Source organism: Podarcis muralis, chromosome 3, assembly GCF_964188315.1.
Source record: "Podarcis muralis chromosome 3, rPodMur119.hap1.1, whole genome shotgun sequence".
Lineage (NCBI taxonomy): Eukaryota > Metazoa > Chordata > Lepidosauria > Squamata > Lacertidae > Podarcis > Podarcis muralis.
Window position 1 is genome coordinate 55,551,714 of NC_135657.1, and position 20,784 is coordinate 55,572,497.

The 20,784-nt window shown below is 40.3% G+C and overlaps 1 protein-coding gene across 11 annotated transcripts in view; it reads left to right on the forward strand.

Annotated features, from left to right (window-relative positions):
- The window catches only part of SYNE1 (spectrin repeat containing nuclear envelope protein 1), a 270,851-nt gene that overhangs the window by 41,810 nt on the left and 208,257 nt on the right, over nt 1-20,784 (forward strand). For 9 of the 11 annotated variants that reach the window (XM_077925894.1, XM_077925896.1, XM_077925887.1 and 6 more), the window contains exons 4-13: nt 2,023-2,118; nt 4,014-4,097; nt 5,516-5,608; nt 7,690-7,868; nt 9,294-9,490; nt 9,688-9,797; nt 13,652-13,702; nt 17,590-17,697; nt 18,974-19,111; nt 20,284-20,448. In XM_077925894.1, the coding sequence (XP_077782020.1) occupies nt 2,023-2,118; nt 4,014-4,097; nt 5,516-5,608; nt 7,690-7,868; nt 9,294-9,490; nt 9,688-9,797; nt 13,652-13,702; nt 17,590-17,697; nt 18,974-19,111; nt 20,284-20,448 (1,221 nt within the window). The remainder of the gene's footprint in view (nt 1-2,022; nt 2,119-4,013; nt 4,098-5,515; nt 5,609-7,689; nt 7,869-9,293; nt 9,491-9,687; nt 9,798-13,651; nt 13,703-17,589; nt 17,698-18,973; nt 19,112-20,283; nt 20,449-20,784) is intronic. The other 2 variants (XM_077925890.1, XM_077925898.1) reach the window with 1 other exon arrangement.

Genomic DNA, 20,784 nt, shown 5'->3' on the forward strand with positions numbered 1-20,784 from the left:
AAATTCCAGGTCATCTGTTTTCTGCCATTTGTGGGAGGAGTGTTGCAAAATACAAAGGGGTGAAAGTTTTCCTCAAATTTCCAGGGTAGGACGTTTGGACATGATTAGCTTACCTAACTTTATGAGGTGGTCAAAGTTTCACCACCCTGCTTCTTCAACCTTAACAAAAAGCATTGAAGCCATAGGGCAAGGCTGCATTTTCTTGGGGCTAGGCAAGAAACACACTGCCTGCATCATGACGTAGCATAGATCCCATGGACATAGTTATACCAAGCAGGGAGAGTGTTTTAACATGCTCTGCTTTCCCTGGGAACCATGTACTCAGAGATATTCCTGCCTGGCCCATAGGAAAGCAGACTTTCTATATGATCAGGAGCCCATTTTTAAAAAAATAAAAAAGAGTAGTTTGAAGGAAGACCCTTGGGCACCTCACCAACATCAGAAAGGTAAGTGTGACCAAACCACCCACCCCTTTTCAAAATTTTGGGGAACATTTATTCTGCCTCATGAAAGCTACAAATAACAATCCCATCATTTTCATGGGGGCAAATGGACTGGTGGAAAAGGGAAACTATTTTTGACCCATCCTGAGTTATTTCACATACTAGTGTTAGCCTTCCTTTTTTGAGGAGAGACATTGATATGGTGAATAACTGTATGGTTAGCCACTACTAAATATGATTGAACTATAACAGACCAGTAAGAGACAAAACCAACAGGTATCAGCAAACAATGTGACTCCTGTAACAAAAGATCCAGCCGTAAGATACAATATTTTCTGCTTTGTGAACCTATTGCAGAATAGGAGTGTTATGTTGTCTTAGCATCCTGTGGGGAAATACTCTTTATGAGCCCTCCAGTCATCTACTTTTAATCTGTAGGAGCAGCATAGGAGACTTGTGTGTGCTGTACAGGCACGCATTTTCATAAGCACAGACTGCATGCAATAAAGTAGGCATCTTAAGATTTATGACAGTGCTGTTCTATTATCCACCAAGCAGCTAGAGAACACACAAAGATTTATATAGTCAGATGTCATTACATGAACAGAGTCGAGTGCCTGTGTAAGTTAAAAGCATTTGGCTTCTTTGAAAATTGGACAGAAAAAGATACAGTAGGTGTACATACGGTAATAGTTTGACATTTGTCAACATCACTGCTGAGACTTGAGAGTAAAGCAGACAGCAAATATGGTAAATATCTGCAACAGTTATGAGCTAGAAGAATGATATTGTCAGTCTTACTGCTTCTGCTGTCATGCCTTCTCTTACCTTTATGAAACTTAACCAGTTTACCCTGCCTAAGAATCAGAAAAATATGCCACAACAAAAAGAAAATCTGATGCTGTATCAAAAACATGCTGCTTTGTGTTCTGTTTGCAGAACACCTCGAGGGGTAGATCCTGTATCTCCTTACAAGGCTTTTAAAAATATAAGAACGAGGCAATCCCTTCTTTCAGTGAAAGGCTCTGCAAGTCTTTGGGTTATTCTGCTTCATCAAGCAGAATAACCATTCCCAGCTATAAACAGAGCAAGCTCACTTGCATGTGCATATTCCTATAAATAGTTTGGATGGGTAGTTTCTTCATAACAAGTCCATAGTCATCATTTTCAAGACAATAGAATGGGGGTAAAGTCACCATTCTACAACGGCTCAGCTTCTGTTTGATTATTTTCCTCATCCTTTGACTTCCTCTGCATTAATCTGTCACAAACTATTGTGAGATTTTAAAGCTTTGTTTCCAGATCATGGAGGGGCCACCGGTTACCTTTTTATGCTGATAAATGACTTTTATTACTGCTGGTCTGTAAAAAAAAAACACAACATTCTGGAGCTGTGCTCCTCTTCATTTCTTCTCCACTACACCACTGAATATATTATACCACCCATACAAGAAATCTTCAAAATGTTAATAGAATGGCCAGCAGCAGGGAGTAGGATAGAGATGCTTAACCTGTGGCAAGGAAAGAATGCATAACTCAATTTCTGCATCTGAGTTCTTTCCACTTCTTTTCCTCCCAGCGCAATCCTCCCATGGTGGTCAATGATCTGTTTGAAGACATCAAAGATGGAATAGTATTGATATCCCTTTTGGAGGTTCTCTCAGGACAAAAACTGGCAAGTATTTTCCTATGACATATATATTATTTATAATGTATTTTTTAATTTGCATCATCATTATTAATATGCCATGTTAGTGTAGCTCCAAATATGTGACAATTTTTTAGGCATAGAAATGCCAAGATTCCCCGCCCCCACCGTGCCACTCAATAAGTAACGTGTACAAACTTTATGGAGTCTCCAATTTCTGATTGATATATGAACCAGCAGTCCTGGCAGGATCAGGTTCACTCAGTGGGTGGTTTCAGAAAGAGCTAGTCCAGTGGGCAGCAAGTGATGTTTAGGTTGCGTATTATATCTATGTTTAGATATTTAGGTTCAGGGTTGGGTTCCAGGCAAGGATTTCCCAGGGAAAACAAGCACAACTAGAGAAGCTTGATCAAAAGCAGGTTTCTTCAACAGACAGTTTAGAAAATAGAAAATAGAAATCTATTCCAGCAAGCTGAGCTGCTACAACCCAGAGCAAATTAGGGCAGAGGCAGGCTAGGGCAGGTATTCAGAGTACACAATTAGAAGTGCCTGTGCTGGTCTGCAGTAGCAATTCACAAGGAGCTGTTTGCACCAAAATGAAGAACCTTTCAGTTATGTGCACCTCACTGACAACTTTGTCATATTATAATAATAATAATTTATTATTTGTACCCCGCCCATCTGTCTGGGTTTCCCCAGCCACTCTGGGCGGCTTCCACAAAGACCAAAAATACACTAAGATGTCACACATTAAAAACTTCCCTGAACAGGGCTGCCTTAGGATGTATTCTGAATGTCAGGTAGTTGTTTATCTCTTTGACACCTGATGGGAGGGCGTTCCAAAGGGCGGGCGCCACTACCAAGAAGGCCCTCTGCCTGGTTCCCTGTAGCTTTGCTTCCTGCAATGAGGGAACCGCCAGAAGGCCCTCGGCGCTGGACCTCGGCGTCTGGGCAGAACGATGGGGGTGGAGACGCTCCTTCAGGTATACTGGACCGAGGCCATTTAGGGCTTTAAAGGCCCAGTATACCTTCAGCTGGGATGCAGGGAAGCAGCTGAGAGGCAGTAGTATGTGCCAATGTCCTGAGCTAATTCCTCAAGCACTTGTATGAAACCTGTGAACACTCATTCTATATAAAATATGAAACATGATTTCAGCAAATTAAATAATTTTATCATAAAGTTAGTCATAGACTGCAGACCATTTAGTAGCGTGACATACAATGTTCTGAGTGAAATTTGCTTCAAAGCATCTTTTTTGAGGCATATGACTCTCATGGCCCTTCTTATTTTTACTTGTTTAAATTGCACTTTTGATCAAGGTCTCTCCTGTTTTGATAAGGAAATTCTCCCTCTTGTGGTAGAATTATAATAAAATGCTCTGGAGTGTGTTTCACCACATTCCATTGAAAGGCAGAGACAGATTATTTTGATTAAAGTGTGGTTACTGTGTGGACTTAAAGACTGTGAGACATTAAAGAGGTATAGATAAGGCTAGTTCCAGAACCATTTCTTCTCTTCCAGGTTTCAGCTGTCAGAAACAGGTATTAAGAACAAAATAAAATAAAATGGTTTTGTGTTTTACCACATTTGGGATCTGTGGCTGGCCACTTGCTTGTTCTGGGAATAAAGCTTCTTTATTACCTTACAGCGATTGAGTTATATGTAGTTGGTTTGCATGCATAACTGGAAGTAAGGAGCCAATGCTGAGTCAGAAAAAAAAATAAGAAGGACTTTAAAAGGTCAATGTTGTTGTTGTTTAAAAAATCAGAATATTGACTTTAGGAGGGGAAATCAGCACATTTTCTTGGAAGCAAATCTTGATAGAATTCACCAAGTTTCCTTTCAAGAGGAGTGTGTTTAGGATCTTACTGTTAGGCCATGGTGGTACTTAATTGTCCTTGTTGTTTGTACTTTTTAAAAGCCCTGTGAACAAGGCCGAAAGCTGAAGAGAATTCATGGAGTAGCCAACATTGGCACAGCCCTTAAGTTCCTGGAAGGACGGCGGGTAAGTCCCACAGATAGCTAGATGTTTACAGTTGCAATTTGTGTATGAACTACAGTCATTCAGAGTGCATTAGCATGGTCCTAATTCTAAAAGCAGCTACTATAAATTTTGCTGTTATTGCTGCCACTGCCTTATCTTGGTTGACTTTTCCATTTAATCTGTTTCTCTAACAAGAATTTTTTTAAAAAACATATGAAATGGAAAAGGTCAAGGAGAGAAAATAAGAATTATAGAATTCTAAAACTGAATACAAGTATATTAGCTAATAATAGTTCATAAAATCATAGAATTGGAAGGTCCCCTGAGGATCATCTAGTCTGAAGGCATGTGAAGCTACCATCTTGCTGAAGTTAGGCAAGTCTGGGTCTGATCAGTGCCTGAATAGGTGGCCTCCTAGGAACCATGTGAGATATAGATATAAAAAAAGAACATGAAATAAGCATGTCAGGTTCTTTATGGTATTCACTGATTTCTGTATATGGCAACAAGGTATATTTTTGTCTTCTCTCATCTCTGTGTCCTATTCATTATTCAGATAATTCATTTTAAATATATGTTGTTTTGTTTTTCATGCTAGTCTGTGTACAGAGGATCACCGGTTGGTACAATAATTTTATGAAACATTAAACCATATAAATGAGTCAATTGAATAAAATGAGTGTCAGTAAAATGAGTTGCACGATTCTAAGCATGTTAGAAACACAGCTGTGTTCAATGGAGTTTACTCCTGGGTAAATGAGCTCAGGATTGCAGCCTAAATAGTACAGCTTTTCCATCTGCTGTTAACCACATTACTAAATATTTTACGTACGGAGTAAAGGTAGTGGGTGGAATTCAACATTGCACTATAACGAATGTCCTGCTTGTGCAGATGGAACCCTCCTCTCCTGCACACTGTTCTGAGGATTCTCCTGATTTCCCCCAGAATCAGTTTCAGCGGTGCAGTGGGTGGGTGGGGGGAGGGGGCTTTACATAGGCATTGGATTGGCCATTCTGAGAACAGGGTGCTAGACTAGATGGGCATTAGCCTGATCAGCCATGCTTTTGACCACCCATGCTCACTCTTTGTCACATTGCCTTGTCCTTCTGTTTGAGCTGTGGAAAATAAACAAAGCACCCTGCCGCTAATGCCAGTTCAGTTATAAAGGCATATTTGCAGTGCATTCACAACAGGGCAAGCTTTCCTGTTACATCTGTGTATATTGAGGACAATTGAATCTTAAATTCAAAAGTACATGCATAATTTTATACTTCATTTCTGTGATTATTTTATACGTTCTCTTTCTCAAAAATACTATAGACTATGCTTATTAAGATTCACTTTCCCACGAAAAAATCCACATTGCTATAAAGATCACTCTGTTGCTGTGGCTTTCTGTTGTGGGTGATAATAGTGTGCCTTTCTTTCCCTAAAACAGATTAAGCTTGTCAACATTAATTCAACTGACATTGCTGATGGTCGACCTTCTATTGTGCTTGGGCTGGTGTGGACTATAATTTTGTATTTTCAGGTACAGTTGTTGTTTTTTAATGTATGGGATAAGCCTACAATAGTTATAGCAATAATTCCAAAGTGGTTTGTCAAGGGGCACTAATGTGCTGTGGCAGAACTGCTCGTGTATCATGAGAAGTAAATTAGCTCCTAAGAATTTGCGGTGCGTGGAATGGGGACATTTAGAGCAGTTGGAACAAAGGGTTAAAATTTCCGCATGCTGCTTTCTGCTCCAACCAAAAATGGATTGCCCCACAGCTGTTTTATATACAAATGACTTCAGTAAATATAATGTGTATTTTGGCCCTTAGGTGGTAGATTTAAACTCCATCTAAGAGACTCTTCATTAAGGATGCTATTGGAACAATAAAGAGATCTGACAGGGATTTTTTTGTTTTGTTTTTTACTATTTTGAAGAGCTAGATCAGAAGAAAGCCCTATAGTAATTGCTATAATGTGGCTTTCCGTTTTCCCTTTTCACTGGTCATTGTTGGTCAAATTGTACATATTTTAAAAATACTTGATTCTGTTATCCAGTATCATTTCCAAACTTAAACTAGCACCCCTAATTTGCATGTGGCTATATATGCAAATGTAGCCCTGGGTTCCTTTGGAAGGAAGGATATAAATTTAATAAATACCAGTACTAATAATAAATAGATACTACAATATGGAATGGATACAATTCCCATCAAAGGTTGTATGTGAAAGCCAAGAAACTTTGGCTATAGCCCTAAAGAAAATTAATTGAAATAAAGTCCTGTACAAATAAGTTTGAATCGTTTCCAAATTAATGGCCACAACTTAGCAAATCAGATCTGCGTGATTTATATAGTTGGAAAAGGAACAGGAGCAATGCATTATGCAGTCTTCCCTTCCTTTAGGCCTTACAGGAAGTACAAAGCAGAAGAGTATGTTTCATTGAAATGCAAGCCCTGAATGGGCAGCAGCAGACATTAACAAAGCAATGAGACTATTTCCACAGCCCAACCACTCATGCCAACCAGGCTGAAAGGCAAATCACTGTGCCAGCCTGGAGCTGGTGCAGCAATTGAGCCCAAATTAAATTTAATGTCATGGAGCTGCTAGGGATCCAGTGGAACCTGGCTGGCTCAGACAGTTTCCACCTCCTTTTGGAGTTTTCTGCAGGATGCTGCTGGCAGGAATTTTTCACTGGCTGCTTGTGCCCACCCATTAATTCAGTGGGCAGAATGGAGTTGCAGTACAGTGGTGCCCCGCAAGATGAATGCCTCGCAAGTCGAAAAACTCGCTAGACGAAAGGGTTTTCCGTTTTTTGAGTCGTTCCGCAAGACGTATTTCCCTATGGGCTTGCTTCGCAAGACGAAACGTCTTGCGAGTTCTTGCGAGTTTGTTTCCTTTTTCTTAAAGCCGCTAAGCCGTTAATAGCCGCTAAGCCGCTAAGCCGCTAATAGCCGCTAAGCCGCTAAGCCGCTAAGCCGCTAATAGCCATGCTTCGCAAGACAAAAAAAACGCAAGACGAAGAGACTCGCGGAACGGATTAATTTCGTCTTGCGAGGCACCACTGTAACATTAACCTTGCCTCTATTTAGAGATGCTATCATAGGACAAACACCTTCAAACTATGTTACCTTGAGTAACTCAGGGTTGGGGGGGAATGAAAAGTGGCCCAGATGTGAGACATCTGTGAAAATGCTCCAGACATAGGTCTAGTTCACAGTGCTGCCTACTCCTATGAACACCTCAGACATGTTTACGGCTACTAAAAATGCCATTCCACTATCATGTGGAATGGCATCTGTGAGTGCATTAGTACTGTGTGTAAAGGATGTATATGTGGCCTCTATATTTTGTATATTACACATAAATAGCATGTGTATTGAGCCATAACTTGGCCAAAGTATGACCAATGCTCCTAAGTGTGATCTGCCCTACATTTTTTGAGGCATGTCCTAAAATTTAGAGTTTGGCTAAGAGTTCATTTGATCTTGCCCAGCTATTTTTGGTGTGGTCTTTTTTTATGAGATCCACTGACCAGTTCTAGATGATCTGCAGAAGGAAATAGGCTTTTTGTAAATTGACTGTTTCCATTACACTTAACCAACTTTATTCCATAAACAGATTGAGGAGCTTACAAGCAACCTCCCTCAGCTCCAGTCACTCTCCAATAGTACCTCATCTGTGGACAGTGTTGTCAGTTCTGAGACAGCCAGTCCACCATCCAAGCGTAAAGTGGTCACCAAAGTCCAAGGGAATGCAAAGAAGGCTTTGCTAAAATGGGTGCAGTACACAGCAGCAAAGTGAGTAATCTGTAGATTGATATTAGCTAAATAATGTGGTAATAATTTATGGCACCTGCAAATTAAGAAGATTTTTGCCAAAGAGATCAATAAAAATTGAAAAGGAAATTGTCTTCTGTCAGAATGGCTGTAAGAGGCAATACATTGTCAAAACACTTAAAATTCTTTTCCCAGCTTGAAATCATGAGCAGAGCAATTCAGTGCTATCAGATTTTGTACCATACTTCACTAATTGAACTTCCCTTCACTTTGCCAATGTATCCTCCCAACTTGGCCAGTGATTGAATATAACATTCTCTTTGTAAACATCTAAGTAATTTTATAATGCCAACTTTAATTTCATATTTGCACATAAAGAAAAATATGTGTATTTCTGTATCTTCGATTTTAAGCTTTTAGAACACAATGGAAAGAAACCTTTGGCCTACAGTTTGTGGCACTTCATTTGTTTAGTCTTAACTGAAGCCAGAAGAGTGTGGGATATAGAAGGCATCAGAGGAAGATGACAAGACAGAGAAACTTAGATGAAAGCAAGCAACTGGAGCAGTGTATAGCAACAGCTTTCAGCTGTTTGAATCTCTTAACAACATTCATCAATAACATATGTAATCAGACTATTAACCAATTTGTGTCTGCTTGGAATAGCTTGAACAACCTACAGTTCAACTGCCTGTGATTATGGCAGTGCTGGTGTACTATCCATCTAGTCAGTTTGGGCAGTTGCTATCTGACAGCCAGAATGGATTGGCCAAGAGAGAGTGTGTGTTTTTCTAGATAGTTTCACCAGTGCAGAGTGTGGCGTTACGTTGCTTGCAGCTTCTTCGCCACCTTCTGAGTGTATAACCAGGATAGGATATGACCTTGATAAATTAGATAACTCTGCAATAAATAATGAAATGAAACTGAGCAGGAGACAGCAATATCATGTCATTGCAACAGAGGGCAAATATTGTTCTGGGATGTACTGATGGAAACATAGTATGTATGACACAGACACCAATCCTTCAGTTTTTCAAGGACAACTGCAGTGCATGCTCTCTGTTCCCTTTCTTGTTTATTCTTCTGCCTTGTAAAGAACTCTCCCAACTTCCCCATTACTGTTGTGGACTTCAAGGCTATTATCTAGAAGTTAACTGTTTTATAGGCAGAATTAACAAAGTCTGCTGGGGTCCATCATTCAGTCTGCCCCCACACACTTATTTAGTCATACATAAATGAGAGCTTGCATGAATACGAGTTGAAAAGAATGACTGGGCTGTTTTATGTAAAATCAGGAACAGCAACTATAGTTAATTCAACTGAAAAGTAAGTTCTGTTCCAGGCATTGCAAAAATTGTAACCTAAACCCAGGTTAATGATATAAGTGAAGATAAAGATTGGGGGTCAGAACAGGTTGTTACAAAGTAATTTCTTCTTGTTGTGAAGGCAAGCCGGAATTGAAGTCAAGGATTTTGGACGAAGCTGGAGGAGTGGTGTTGCCTTTCATTCAGTTATTCATGCCATCCGTCCAGAGCTAGTGGACTTGGAGAGGTTGAAAACAAGATCTAACAAGGAAAATTTGGAAGAGGCATTTACAATTGCAGAGTCAGAATTAGGAATTCCAAGACTTCTTGATCCTGAAGGTATCATATCATTGAATTTAACCACTGTTGAACTGTAACCCTAGCCTCATTTTAGTTTTGTTTTTGGGAGGGAGTTCTTTTTAAAATACTTTTGTATGTGTGATATTTTAATTTTGCATGATTGAGGGCAGTGTATGTCCCAACATTTTATACAGTTCAGCTTTGTGTTAATTTACTGTCTTCCTCATTCTTTTCAGATGTGGATGTGGATAAGCCAGATGAGAAATCAGTGATGACCTATGTAGCACAATTCCTGAAACACCTCCCAGATCCTCATAATGCAGCCGGTGACGCACAGGAGACGGATGTATGTTCTTAATTCTATTTTACATAGACTGCACAACTTTTACACAATATGTGCAATGTGGACAATATTTTACATAGACATTGATTCTGTATTCTCTCTGTTTGTCAAAGCACAATAGGAGTCTAAAGAAGCTAGGAATAGTTTGAGTTGAGGGCTGTTGAGAGAAGATGATTAAGTACAATTTAGGGGGAATAAATGTTAGCATTTTTTGTTTCCTATTAACTATTAAGCTATATGCAGCCCAATCCTGTGCATTTTTACTCAGAAGTAAGTCTAATATAGCTCAATAGTGTTTACTCCTCTCTAAGTGTGTGTAGGATTGCAATGTAAGGAACAATATATAAGTAAAGAATGCGAAATTTATTACAGTGCAAATAATTGACATGGGGATACACATTCATCTGTCCTTTCTAATTCACTTGGATTGTTGACTTTAGAAAATCTGTTTCTGCTCTGTATTTCTTTCCCGTTGGACTGGCCTAACTGTAGTATATTTTGTCAGCAAACAATCTTTCATTTGGCTTTTCATCCTGATCATACCATCTTTTGTTTGGCAAGGGCTAGTAGTGCCACTACTGAGACAATCTGTTCAGCTTCTCACCAGCAGCAGGACAGAGAAAATGCATCTGGTGCTTCTCAGCAATAACCCATGAGTTTTGTGGCTGAAGTGTGTAGACTTTCTGCCCTTTCCAGCCCAGCTCTCAGCAGTGACGGTGAATCATTCAATGTAAAGGGATAATGCAAAGCGTTTTCTTTGCAGCTCACACATATATTTAAATATTTATGCCCCCTCAGGATATAAATAACAAGAGAAAAATAACATTGTTATTTACATCTTGGTAGATCAGTGCCATATCTAGGGAAGCAGTTCATAGTATAGCTTTCGCGTGCTTCTAATAAGAACTATTTGCTATTGGACTTCAGGGGCAGCTGGGGCATTGATTTCACTAGATGCAAAAAGTAGGAGCTGGGGCTAGTCTGGTGCAATTATTGGCTGAATCAGTGTTGCTAAATTCATTGGAGGCAGGGTCCATTGCAGTCCTATAGTACAGCTCTCTATCTTAGTATTTGAGCCTTGGCAACTGCTTTTTAAAATACACTGCCATGTCCTCTATGTAGAAGATGGATGTGGTGTAAGAGGCCTTTTATCAAAAGAACAAGACCATAAAATTCAGAATGTATTGCGCCTCCAGCTTTTTGAATAGGAAATGGAGATTACTTACTAGACAAATATGTATTGATACAAATCATTGCTAAAATAAGTCACTCAGTTTTTGCAGAAAATCACCAGGAAAATTGCATTTCCTTTGGGTTTCTGTGTTTTCCCTGTTGTCATCTCATCTTTCTTCCAGTGCTGATTTGTCCGTAGTTGCAGTGCAGTGCATTCAGGCATAACACAGAATATAGCACTGTTGTCTCATTTAGTGTGGAGCAGTGGTTTGTGATATGGTTGGTGGTCACATATTTTTCTATTTCTGCAGCACTAGCAAAGCTCACCCTGCCCCCTTTTGCCACATATATGTGCATATACCCACTCATGCATGTATGCATGCATGCACACTAACAAGGAGTTTCCCTATCAGTGCCACCTATGGAGAAACCTGGTAAAGGGCTTGTCAATTTCACCAGGCTTCTCCCAGGAAAATCCTTGTCTATCAGGGTGTGTGTGTGTCTATCAGGCTCTGTGTATACTCCCCTCTTCTCGGCGCTTATTGCGTTTTCTATTTGGCACAGAGGGTCTTGTGCCACTCACTTTGTCTCCCATCAGTAGCATCCCTGCACTTACTGGGAGTGAGAGGGTTATGGTGGCGGGGAGGTTGGCAGCTGGATCAGCTGATTGGTTCTGCTGCTGGACCTATGAACCTCCCCTTCCTGGTAAGTTCAGAAATGATGATGATGAGAGACCAGGTGCGTAGCACCACTCTCTCCACCAGATGCCTCCAACTTGGCGCCCCACTTGGGAACACCATTCCATGGTGTTCTTTGCCTCCATTCCTTCCAGTGAAAGAAACTATAACTGGTGGCTTGGATGATGAGATAACCCTTGAGATAGTGGTGTAGCAGCTGATGTCTCCCCATTGGTGTTAGGCAGAGAAAGCAGTAAGCAGACAAAGTGGAAAAGAAGGGAGGTTACTATGATCACGGCCCCCTTCTTGCCCTTCTCTTATGTGTTGCACCTTACATGGGAACTAGAGAAAATACAATAGAAGTGTAAATCTCTCCCCCACCAGCTTTTTTGGTTTTTCATCTAGAATAGGCTTCCTCAACCTCAGCCCTCCAGATGTTTTTTGGCCTACAACTCCCATGATCCCTAGCTAGCAGGACCAGTGGTCAGGGATGATGGGAATTGTAGTCTCAAAACATCTGGAGGGCCGAGGTTGACGAAACCTGATCTAGAAGCAACTCTACTCCACTGACCCCCAAAAACATGTAGGCTGCACTGTGCAAGAGCAGCAAACAGAAATGCAGCCCTCCCTATGGAACAGCCAGACAGAAGACCTCTGCTGTTTCTGCCCAGCTGTGTCAAATGATCTTGCTCTTAGTGCTACTTGTGGTTTATCAGGTTTACAGGTTGGCCACCCATGCACTATAAGGCTGGGTTCCCTTTCTCCATCCCATAATATGAAAAAACAGGAATTGAAAAATTATCAGAACAGACATATTGTTTCTTTTTAAAAGATATTAAACATTTTTTAATTTATTTATTTTTTAAATTGAAGACACATTCAGTGAATGCCATTAAACAGAAGTGTTGAGAAGAAAGGGGAATACAGAATACAAGGGGAAGAAATAATGCAACCAGTTTGAACAAAAAGCAGAACACAATCAACTCAGGTGGATAACCCAGGCACTGACAATGCAATAACCAGAGGTAGATGAAAGGGGAGAAATGCCATCGGTAAGGTAGAAAGGAGCCAAATAATTATTTATTACTATCCCAGAAATAAGTGTTTATAGCAGTCAAGTAATTTGCTGGATTTCCTGCTACAAGGCCAGGAAGCATGATAGACCTATTCACTAGATCACTCGTCACATGAATCTTATCATTAAGTGATTACAAAAATCACTTGTGACTGTGACTGTCTGACTTTATGTGCCTCTGTTGTACTGTTTTGTCCCACAGATGCTACTTAATGCTTTTAATCTAACATTTTCATACTATTTTGTGTGATCACTATTTTACTTCTCTTTTCATTGGCTAGCAGTTCATTAGTTTTCACAGAGGTTTCTTTCATGCAATTACACTAAATATTGTTCAGAGATTTTCTGTTAGTTGGTATGACTACTGATGTGAAGTCTCAAAAAGTTGTGCTGATTGGTACTTAACCATTTCTACCTGTAAAATTGTTTATCATTGGTATTCACATGTGCCTTAAAGCAGAAGAACTAAACAGTGCTCTCCCTACTTCCCAAATTGTGTTAGGATGAGGTTAGCAAAGGTGCAACCACACACACTAATTTAGTGTAAATCCAAATATAGTGAGGGTTCAGTACTAGGGACATCCAGTCAACCCTTGTCTTGCCTAGAAGGGAAGGCATCTCATGTCTCAGGAGCCTATTTCTCCCTAGAACTTTGTGCCCACCTCTCATCTGCTTTACGGCTACTGAGAAACATATCTACAGTTGGGAACTGTAGAGATAAGCTATAATATTTGATCAACAAGAAGCCAAGACTCAAAGTCTTCTCTCTTCCAAGAGGTCTGGACCTGAAGATTTAGCAACTTCCTGTGCATTGAAGAATAATGTACATACATTTTTCAATGTACTTCTCTCTTCTTTCTTTCTTTTTTCTGTGTTTATTTATTTATTTGCCTTTCTCTGCTCCCGCTATCCATTTTTCTTCATATCGCTAGAAGCCACTTCAAGCAATTTCATCTTTTGTTATTTCTAAACCTAAATACAAGGTAAGGTTTAAACATGGTGAATTAAACTGACTCACTAGTTTATATTATTTATCATTATGTATGTAAACCACTTGATCATCAAAAACCTATAGTTGGCATTGCTAGATATTAACTAGCATGTTTGGGGGGGGGTCCTCACCTTTTATCTTTAGACACTATATTTAACTGATCATCCTTATATAACAGATGGTTAATTAAACATTTTATAACATACTTTCTATGTCATCTAAAGTTACATATACTAGCCAGTTTAATGTAGCAAATAATAACAAAATACTCTTCAAGGCAAAACTGTGTAAGGAATATTTCAATAGTCCCCAGGTGCTGACAAAGCTGACAACCAGCTCTTGTCAACAAAAGTCAAACATTCAACACTTTGCAGCCAGTCTTAGTCCAGTATCAGGAAAGTATTGCATTCAGAGGCAGCTGCTAGATGTGAAAATTTGGCCAAATAAGGGATGCAGAATCTGCATGCAAAAACTTGCTTCTGTACACTAGTCTCCTTTGCCAGGTTAACTTTAGAAGTGGCTCACAACATGAAAAGAAAAATCAACGATAAAATAATATAACTAAAGAGCATAAAATAACATTGTGAAATAAAAAACCCCACAGATTTAAAACAGCCAGGTCACCAACAATAGTTAAAAAAATGCAAAGTAGAACAATATCCATACAATTGGATACACATCTGGCTTGTTCCATATCTTAGTGGATAGATTGATGTACATATTTTGTCACGCCACCCAATTTCTGAGCAGTGTGAAGTTCCAGGGATTCCAGGTGCTTACCCTGGGTCTGTATTTCCTTTGGAATGAGATATAGTGGAGACTGTGGAGTCTTTATGATATAAGGTTTATTTACACATATATACAACCTGAGTCTACAATGGAGGGGTTCACAGCATTAACACTCCAAAAGGGCCTTGCTTCTTTCATAGCCACAGCCTTGGATTCCAGCAGAAATCATGCATGGCTGTGTCTTTCTGGCTTCCCAGCTTGCTTCCAGCTTCTGGCTCACAGAACACAAACTCTTAACTCTGGCCTTTGTCTTTCTAACTACCAGACAATTGAGGGAGGAGGGTCCACCCATTTTCTGTCTGGCACAGAACCACTTCCTTTGTTACCTTAAGGAACCATACATAGGCCATTACCTCACCAGGAACTTCAGACCTTGTGCAAGTATAGCATATACTCTGCTAGCTCAACTTGAAATAATATTTCTATTTGGACTCTGGAGATGTGTAAACGTATCAGACTAATTGCCTGCTTTCTGTGAGAGGACTTCTCATGGGCATCTGGTTGTTGACTGTGGCAACAGAGTGTTGTAGTAGGTGGGCCTTTGGCCTGATCCAGCAAAGTTGTTCTTATGTTCTTACCTCTTGCACCTTTCTCACTACCACTCCAAAAACAGCAGCCATGTTACAGAGGTTGGAGCCTTTCCCCCTGTGTTGTTGCCCTTGACAGAGTTGCTGTTAGGCAGGAGCGGAAAACTTGCTTTGAAAGGACAATTCACATCAAGGGGTCAGCACAGTGGGAAAGGGGTAAACCTCCCTTCTCCCATGGCTCTGAACCAAAGGCCACCCACATGTCTGCAGCTGCTTTTATCAGAAAAATGAAGAGGGGAAAGGATGTCTGGTCTGGAGATGCGTTTGCACTTTTGCAACATTGTGTCTAGTTTGTTCTTTGCATTTTAATAGTGATGCTCTATAGAATATTCAGCAAATCTTCAGAAAGCTATTCACTTTTCTTTATACAAAGCTAAAACACAACATTTTGAGAGCCAATCCTGTTAAGTTGGCTTTTTTATTTTTACATGGTGATGGCCAACGTTAGTCATGCTCAGAACTGACTTCTGTAGTAACTTAAGTTCATTAAGTTTAGTAGGTCTCCTAGTTGGATATCACCCATTGTTCATGAGAAATGACTTTATTTTCCAAAACAACGTTGCTCTACATCCTGATGTTCAAGCATATGGTAAATTTGTATATACATATTTGTAAAGAAATAACTTTAAAAAAGTTATAACATTTTAATCCAGTGGTGCCTCGCAAGACGAAATTAATCCGTTCCGCGAGTCTCTTCGTCTTGTGGTTTTTTCGTCTTGCGAAGCACGGCTATTAGCGCTTAGCGGCTATTAGCGGCTTAGCGGCTTTAAGAAAAAGGAAACAAACTCTCAAGAACTTGCAAGACGTTTCGTCTTGCGAAGGAAGCCCATAGGGAAATTCGTCTTGCGGAACGACTCAAAAAACGGAAAACCCTTTCGTCTAGCGAGTTTTTCGTCTTGCGGGGCACCACTGCACTAGTAGTACTATAAGAGGCCTCATCTGTATTGGCAGTCTGCTGGCTTTTGAATACACACTTGTTTACACAGGTATCCCCCTGGTTTCCTGTCCTTGTTGTCCTATCTTTTAATTGCTGTATGTACTGTTTTATGGTATATTTTAACTATAGATCTAGTTTAATGGCTATATGTGTTTTTATTTTTTGTAAACCACTTAGAAACCTATTCTGCCATAAAGCAATATGTAGATTAATAAATAATCCTACCCCATCTCACTTGGATCACCAGCTCGTCCTACAATTTCAACACTTGCTGAAAACCCATTTATTTTCTGAGGCCTTTCTTTGGTGACTAATACTAGCTGACTTATTTTAATACTAGCTGCTTTCTTTCTGTTAACCTAGTGGCTGCTATTTTACTCTGAATTGTAACTGTATTGTAGTTGTCCTTCCCCCCCTTTTTTGAATACCACCTTGTCATTGTGTAACAAGGTATGTAACACGCTGAAGTTGGAAGCAGCCATGGGTGACATCAAATAACCTGATTCCCAGAAACAAGATAGGCCAGCAAATGCCACATTGTCACCACAAGTACCTGTGCTACTTCCTAGATGTGTCTATGTTGCATCCATTTCTGTTCTTTTAGATTAATGCATTTGTTCCTCTTTAAACATTTCCCTAGGTACCAAATAGCAAATGGGTGGTTTTTTTAATGGTACAGTTCTGTCTCAATAACACCTTAATCTGTTGACGATATAAATTCAAATATTTGCTTAGATTGAGTTCAGTTTGTTAAACAGCAGTATGGTGTTAGGAATATAGGTTGTGAAACATTTTTACCCAATTCAGTTGCACACAGCAGCTGACCTCTTGCAATGAGCAGACCACACAAAGTTAAGTAAGTTAAAAATGTTTTACTTACAGATTTACTTACAGGGCGGGCACCACTACCGAGAAGGCCCTCTCCCTGGTTCCCTGTAACCTCACTTCTCTCAGTGAGGGAACTGCCAGAAGGCCCTTGGCGCTGGACCTCAGTGTCCGGGCAGAACGATGGGGGTGGAGATGCTCCTTCAGGTATACTGGGCCAAGGCCATTTAGGGCTTTAAAGGTCAGCACCAACGCTTTGAATAATGCTCGGAAATGTACTGGGAGTCAATGTAGGTCTTTCAGGACAAGTGTTATATGGTCTCGGCAGCCACTCCCAGTCACCAGTCTAGCTGCTGCATTCTGTATTAATTGTAGTTTCTGGGTCACTTTCAAAGGTAGCCCCATGTCGAGCGCATTGCAGTAGTCCAAGCGGGAGACTACTGCACCACTCTGGCGAGACATTCTGCGGGTAGGTAGGGTTTCAGCCTGCGTACCAAATGGAGCTGGTAGACAGCTGTCCTGGACACATATGCTATGAGGAAACAAAGAAATTATTTGTATGCCACCCCATATCTGTAGATCTGAGGGCAGTTCACAGCATAAAATTAAAGCAAAAGCTGTACACATACTTGGGAAATGTGAAACTGGTTTTGTATGATAACACAATTTATAGCACACACAGTCTTACATCTTAAACAAGATGTGGTTTTCATTTGGCCTATTTATTTTTGCCTGTCACAGAGAGAGGACAGACTAATGCTAAGAGACCTGAAAATATGGGTAGAACAATTTGAAAGAGACTTGACAAGAGCACAAATGGTGGAAGCAAGCTTGCAGGAGAAGTACCAGGTAAGAAAGGGGAGGTTTTTTGTTGCAAAATTAAACATTTGATTTTAAAAAATAGTGATTCCTTGAAGCAAGTGTTATGCGTGTGGTTAGCTTACGCTAGCCAAACTTTCACAATGCTCCCTTGATGTGAGTTTGTTGGGGGGAGAAGAGGGCATTTCAGACTTAGTTAAAAATGAAGAAAGCCTTTCATATGGCAGGTGGACAGACATACATTCTCAAGCTTACATGTGATCTAATCCCACCACATATGTGACCAAAACTCCAAGATTAATTTCAGATTTAGCCAGCATAGTGCAAAAGCACACTTCAAATATATAATCAAGGAACTGTGAAGAACTGGAGGCCTCAAAATGTACTACAGCACCTCAGTGTAGAACAAGCCCTCAACACTGTCTCTGCAGGACTGGTTTCAGGTCTGAGGTACTCCTTGGCAGAGAGCCCTGTAGTGGATCTCTTCCTCTGTTTATAGATGCTGCTGGGCTTGGTGCTTGGAGGCAGTAACAGTGCTTCAAGCAGGCAGGCAGCTGAGCCAAAGTCCTGTTGTTGTTGTTGTTGTTATCTGATTACAAAACTGATTTAAAACTAAAGCAGAACAAAAGCTAAAAATGTTCATATACATAAAAGGCAGCATAATACATCCCATCCACTAAAGGAGGGCACAGTATCTAAAACTTTCCAAGTTAAAGCCTGGCTGAAAGTAAATGCTTTTGTCTGGCACAATAGGTCCAAACCAACACTTTAAATTTAGCCCAGAAGCTAGCTTCTGCTTAGAGCTTTCAGATTGGGAAAAGGTGATTCATGGGGCCCCAGAATGCTGGTATCATAACAGATGCACAAGGGTGCTGGGTGGTGGTGCTGTCCACGTACCCCTGCTTCCTACAGATAACTCAAATAGCTTTCCAGAGGCAGTAGGAATGACAGAGACAATTTGATTAGCAGTGGATGCTGTTAAAAATGTATGGTTTGTCCAGTATTACAGATCACAGAATGTAGATTTGGAAGGGAGCATGAGGGTCATCTAGTCCAACCCCCTACTTGCAGGGATCTTTCACCCAACGTGGGGCTCAAGCCCGTGACCCTTAGATTAAGAGGCTCATGCTCTACTGACTGAGCTATCCCTCATCTCATTAATTTCTGCTTCCCGTCCTATATGGGTCAGAAGAATATTGGGTCCTTGCCATGTCTTATGTCTGCTTTTCTATTTTGGCTTGGGAGGAACTTTATTTGTTCTTTTGCCAATATTTCTTTTATCCTTGTTCTCTTGTTTTCCTTGCAGTCCTTTAAACATTTCAGAGTACAGTATGAAATAAAGAGGAAACAGATTGAATCTGCAATACAGTCTCTAAGGAAAGACGGCAAACTGTCTCTTGATCAAGCTCTGGTGAAGCAAGCATGGGACAGAGTTACTTCCCGGGTAAGTTTTCAAAAAATATTGTTGCACACATCCCAGTCTCTGAGCAGTGAGATACTCCAGGGGTACCACCACTTACACTGGGTTTGCTTTCTTAGAATGAAGGTAAATGGAGGCTGTGGTCTCTTTAGGATCAACACTCCACAAGTCTTGCCTCCCAATAAGGTTCCCAAGCCATAGCACTGGGTTTAGCACAGAGCAAAAGAAGTCTCTGTGTTCCAAGCTTCCAGCATGAGCCAAAATTCTCTCACACACATAGTCTCCCTTGGCCTGATATTCCCCATCCAAGGTTGAGTGGCAATCAACCAGGTAAGCGGGGTAGGTGCGAAGGTCTACCTCTTATTGGACAGCACCACCATTTAGTGAAAATCTCACCTGAATAAGAGAGATTCATTCTCTCTCTCTCTCTCTCTCTCTCTCTCTCTCTCTCTCTCTCTCTCCCACCCACCCACACCCTTTTCCTCCCTTCTGTGGCCCTAAAATCTACTCTATGTTCCCCACAGGTAGCTACTAGGCAGCTATGCAACTATACTGTTTAGAAGACATAGCAATGTTCATGTCCATTGCTCACTGCTTCTTCTGGTTATACAACCCATACACAAAAAGGCACAGTCACTGGCCATATTCCAGAGTGTTGCATTCTAGGATCTTACCTGCCTAATAGGCTGATTGACTTCCTCCTGGGGACTGATTGGGCTGCTCCTGCAGGCCAATCAGGTTGTTGCATTCTAGGATCCTATCTGCCTATTGTTCTAGGATCCAAGCTTAGTACATAACAGGTATAGAAGTTTTCGTGCAGAAGGAAAGATGGTACAGTTCAGGAACTGGAAATGCTGATAGGAGCAGAGTGGTGTATATCACAGTATAGGTATTTCAAGTTTCTTACTAGATTGATTTATATATTTTTTTTCCTGAAAATTTTGTTATTGTATGGCAACACTAGCCACTTGTCTGAAATCTCAGTTTAATGCAACTGTCAGCTTATCCATAAAGAATTTTTTAATATACTTACACCTCTGGTTAGCATTGTGTTCACAACATCATTATTTATCAATATTTTCATGTGTATCTGGGGGTTTTGAATCAAATACGTTACATCCCCCCACATCCCTAAATAATACCCCCAGACTATACATGCTGATGCTACTAACAGTCTTAATGTTTGTATTTTCCAGATATTTGAATGGCACCTGCACCTTGATAAATCTCTCCCTGCTCCTCTGGGTACTATTGGAGCCTGGCTTCATCGTGCAGAGGCTTCTCTTACGGAAGAAATCATCAGTCAACAAGCTCATGAGGAAACAGCAAACATCATAAACAGAAAGCTTGGACAGCAAAAGGTTTGTAGTGTGATTCTTCATAACAGTTATATTAAAACGATCACATTTTGCTAAAACACAGTGTAGGATGATATTTTGATAACATGAGCAGCGTTAGGTTCTTTTGTCAAAAACTAAGTAAAAAGAAGGAGGCTGAAATAGATTGGTATTCTTCACGACAGGAGAAAAAAGATCCTACTTGTTAAAAAGAAGGGTGTGCATTTCCTTTACTGTTTTCAGCTTTTGCTATCATGTTTTCTGAATGGAGGCCCAAATATGTTATGCTAGTTTTGCTACATTCTTTGAAATAAAAAGAGAGTCCTGAATGAAACATTGCTTTCATGAGCGATATGTTAG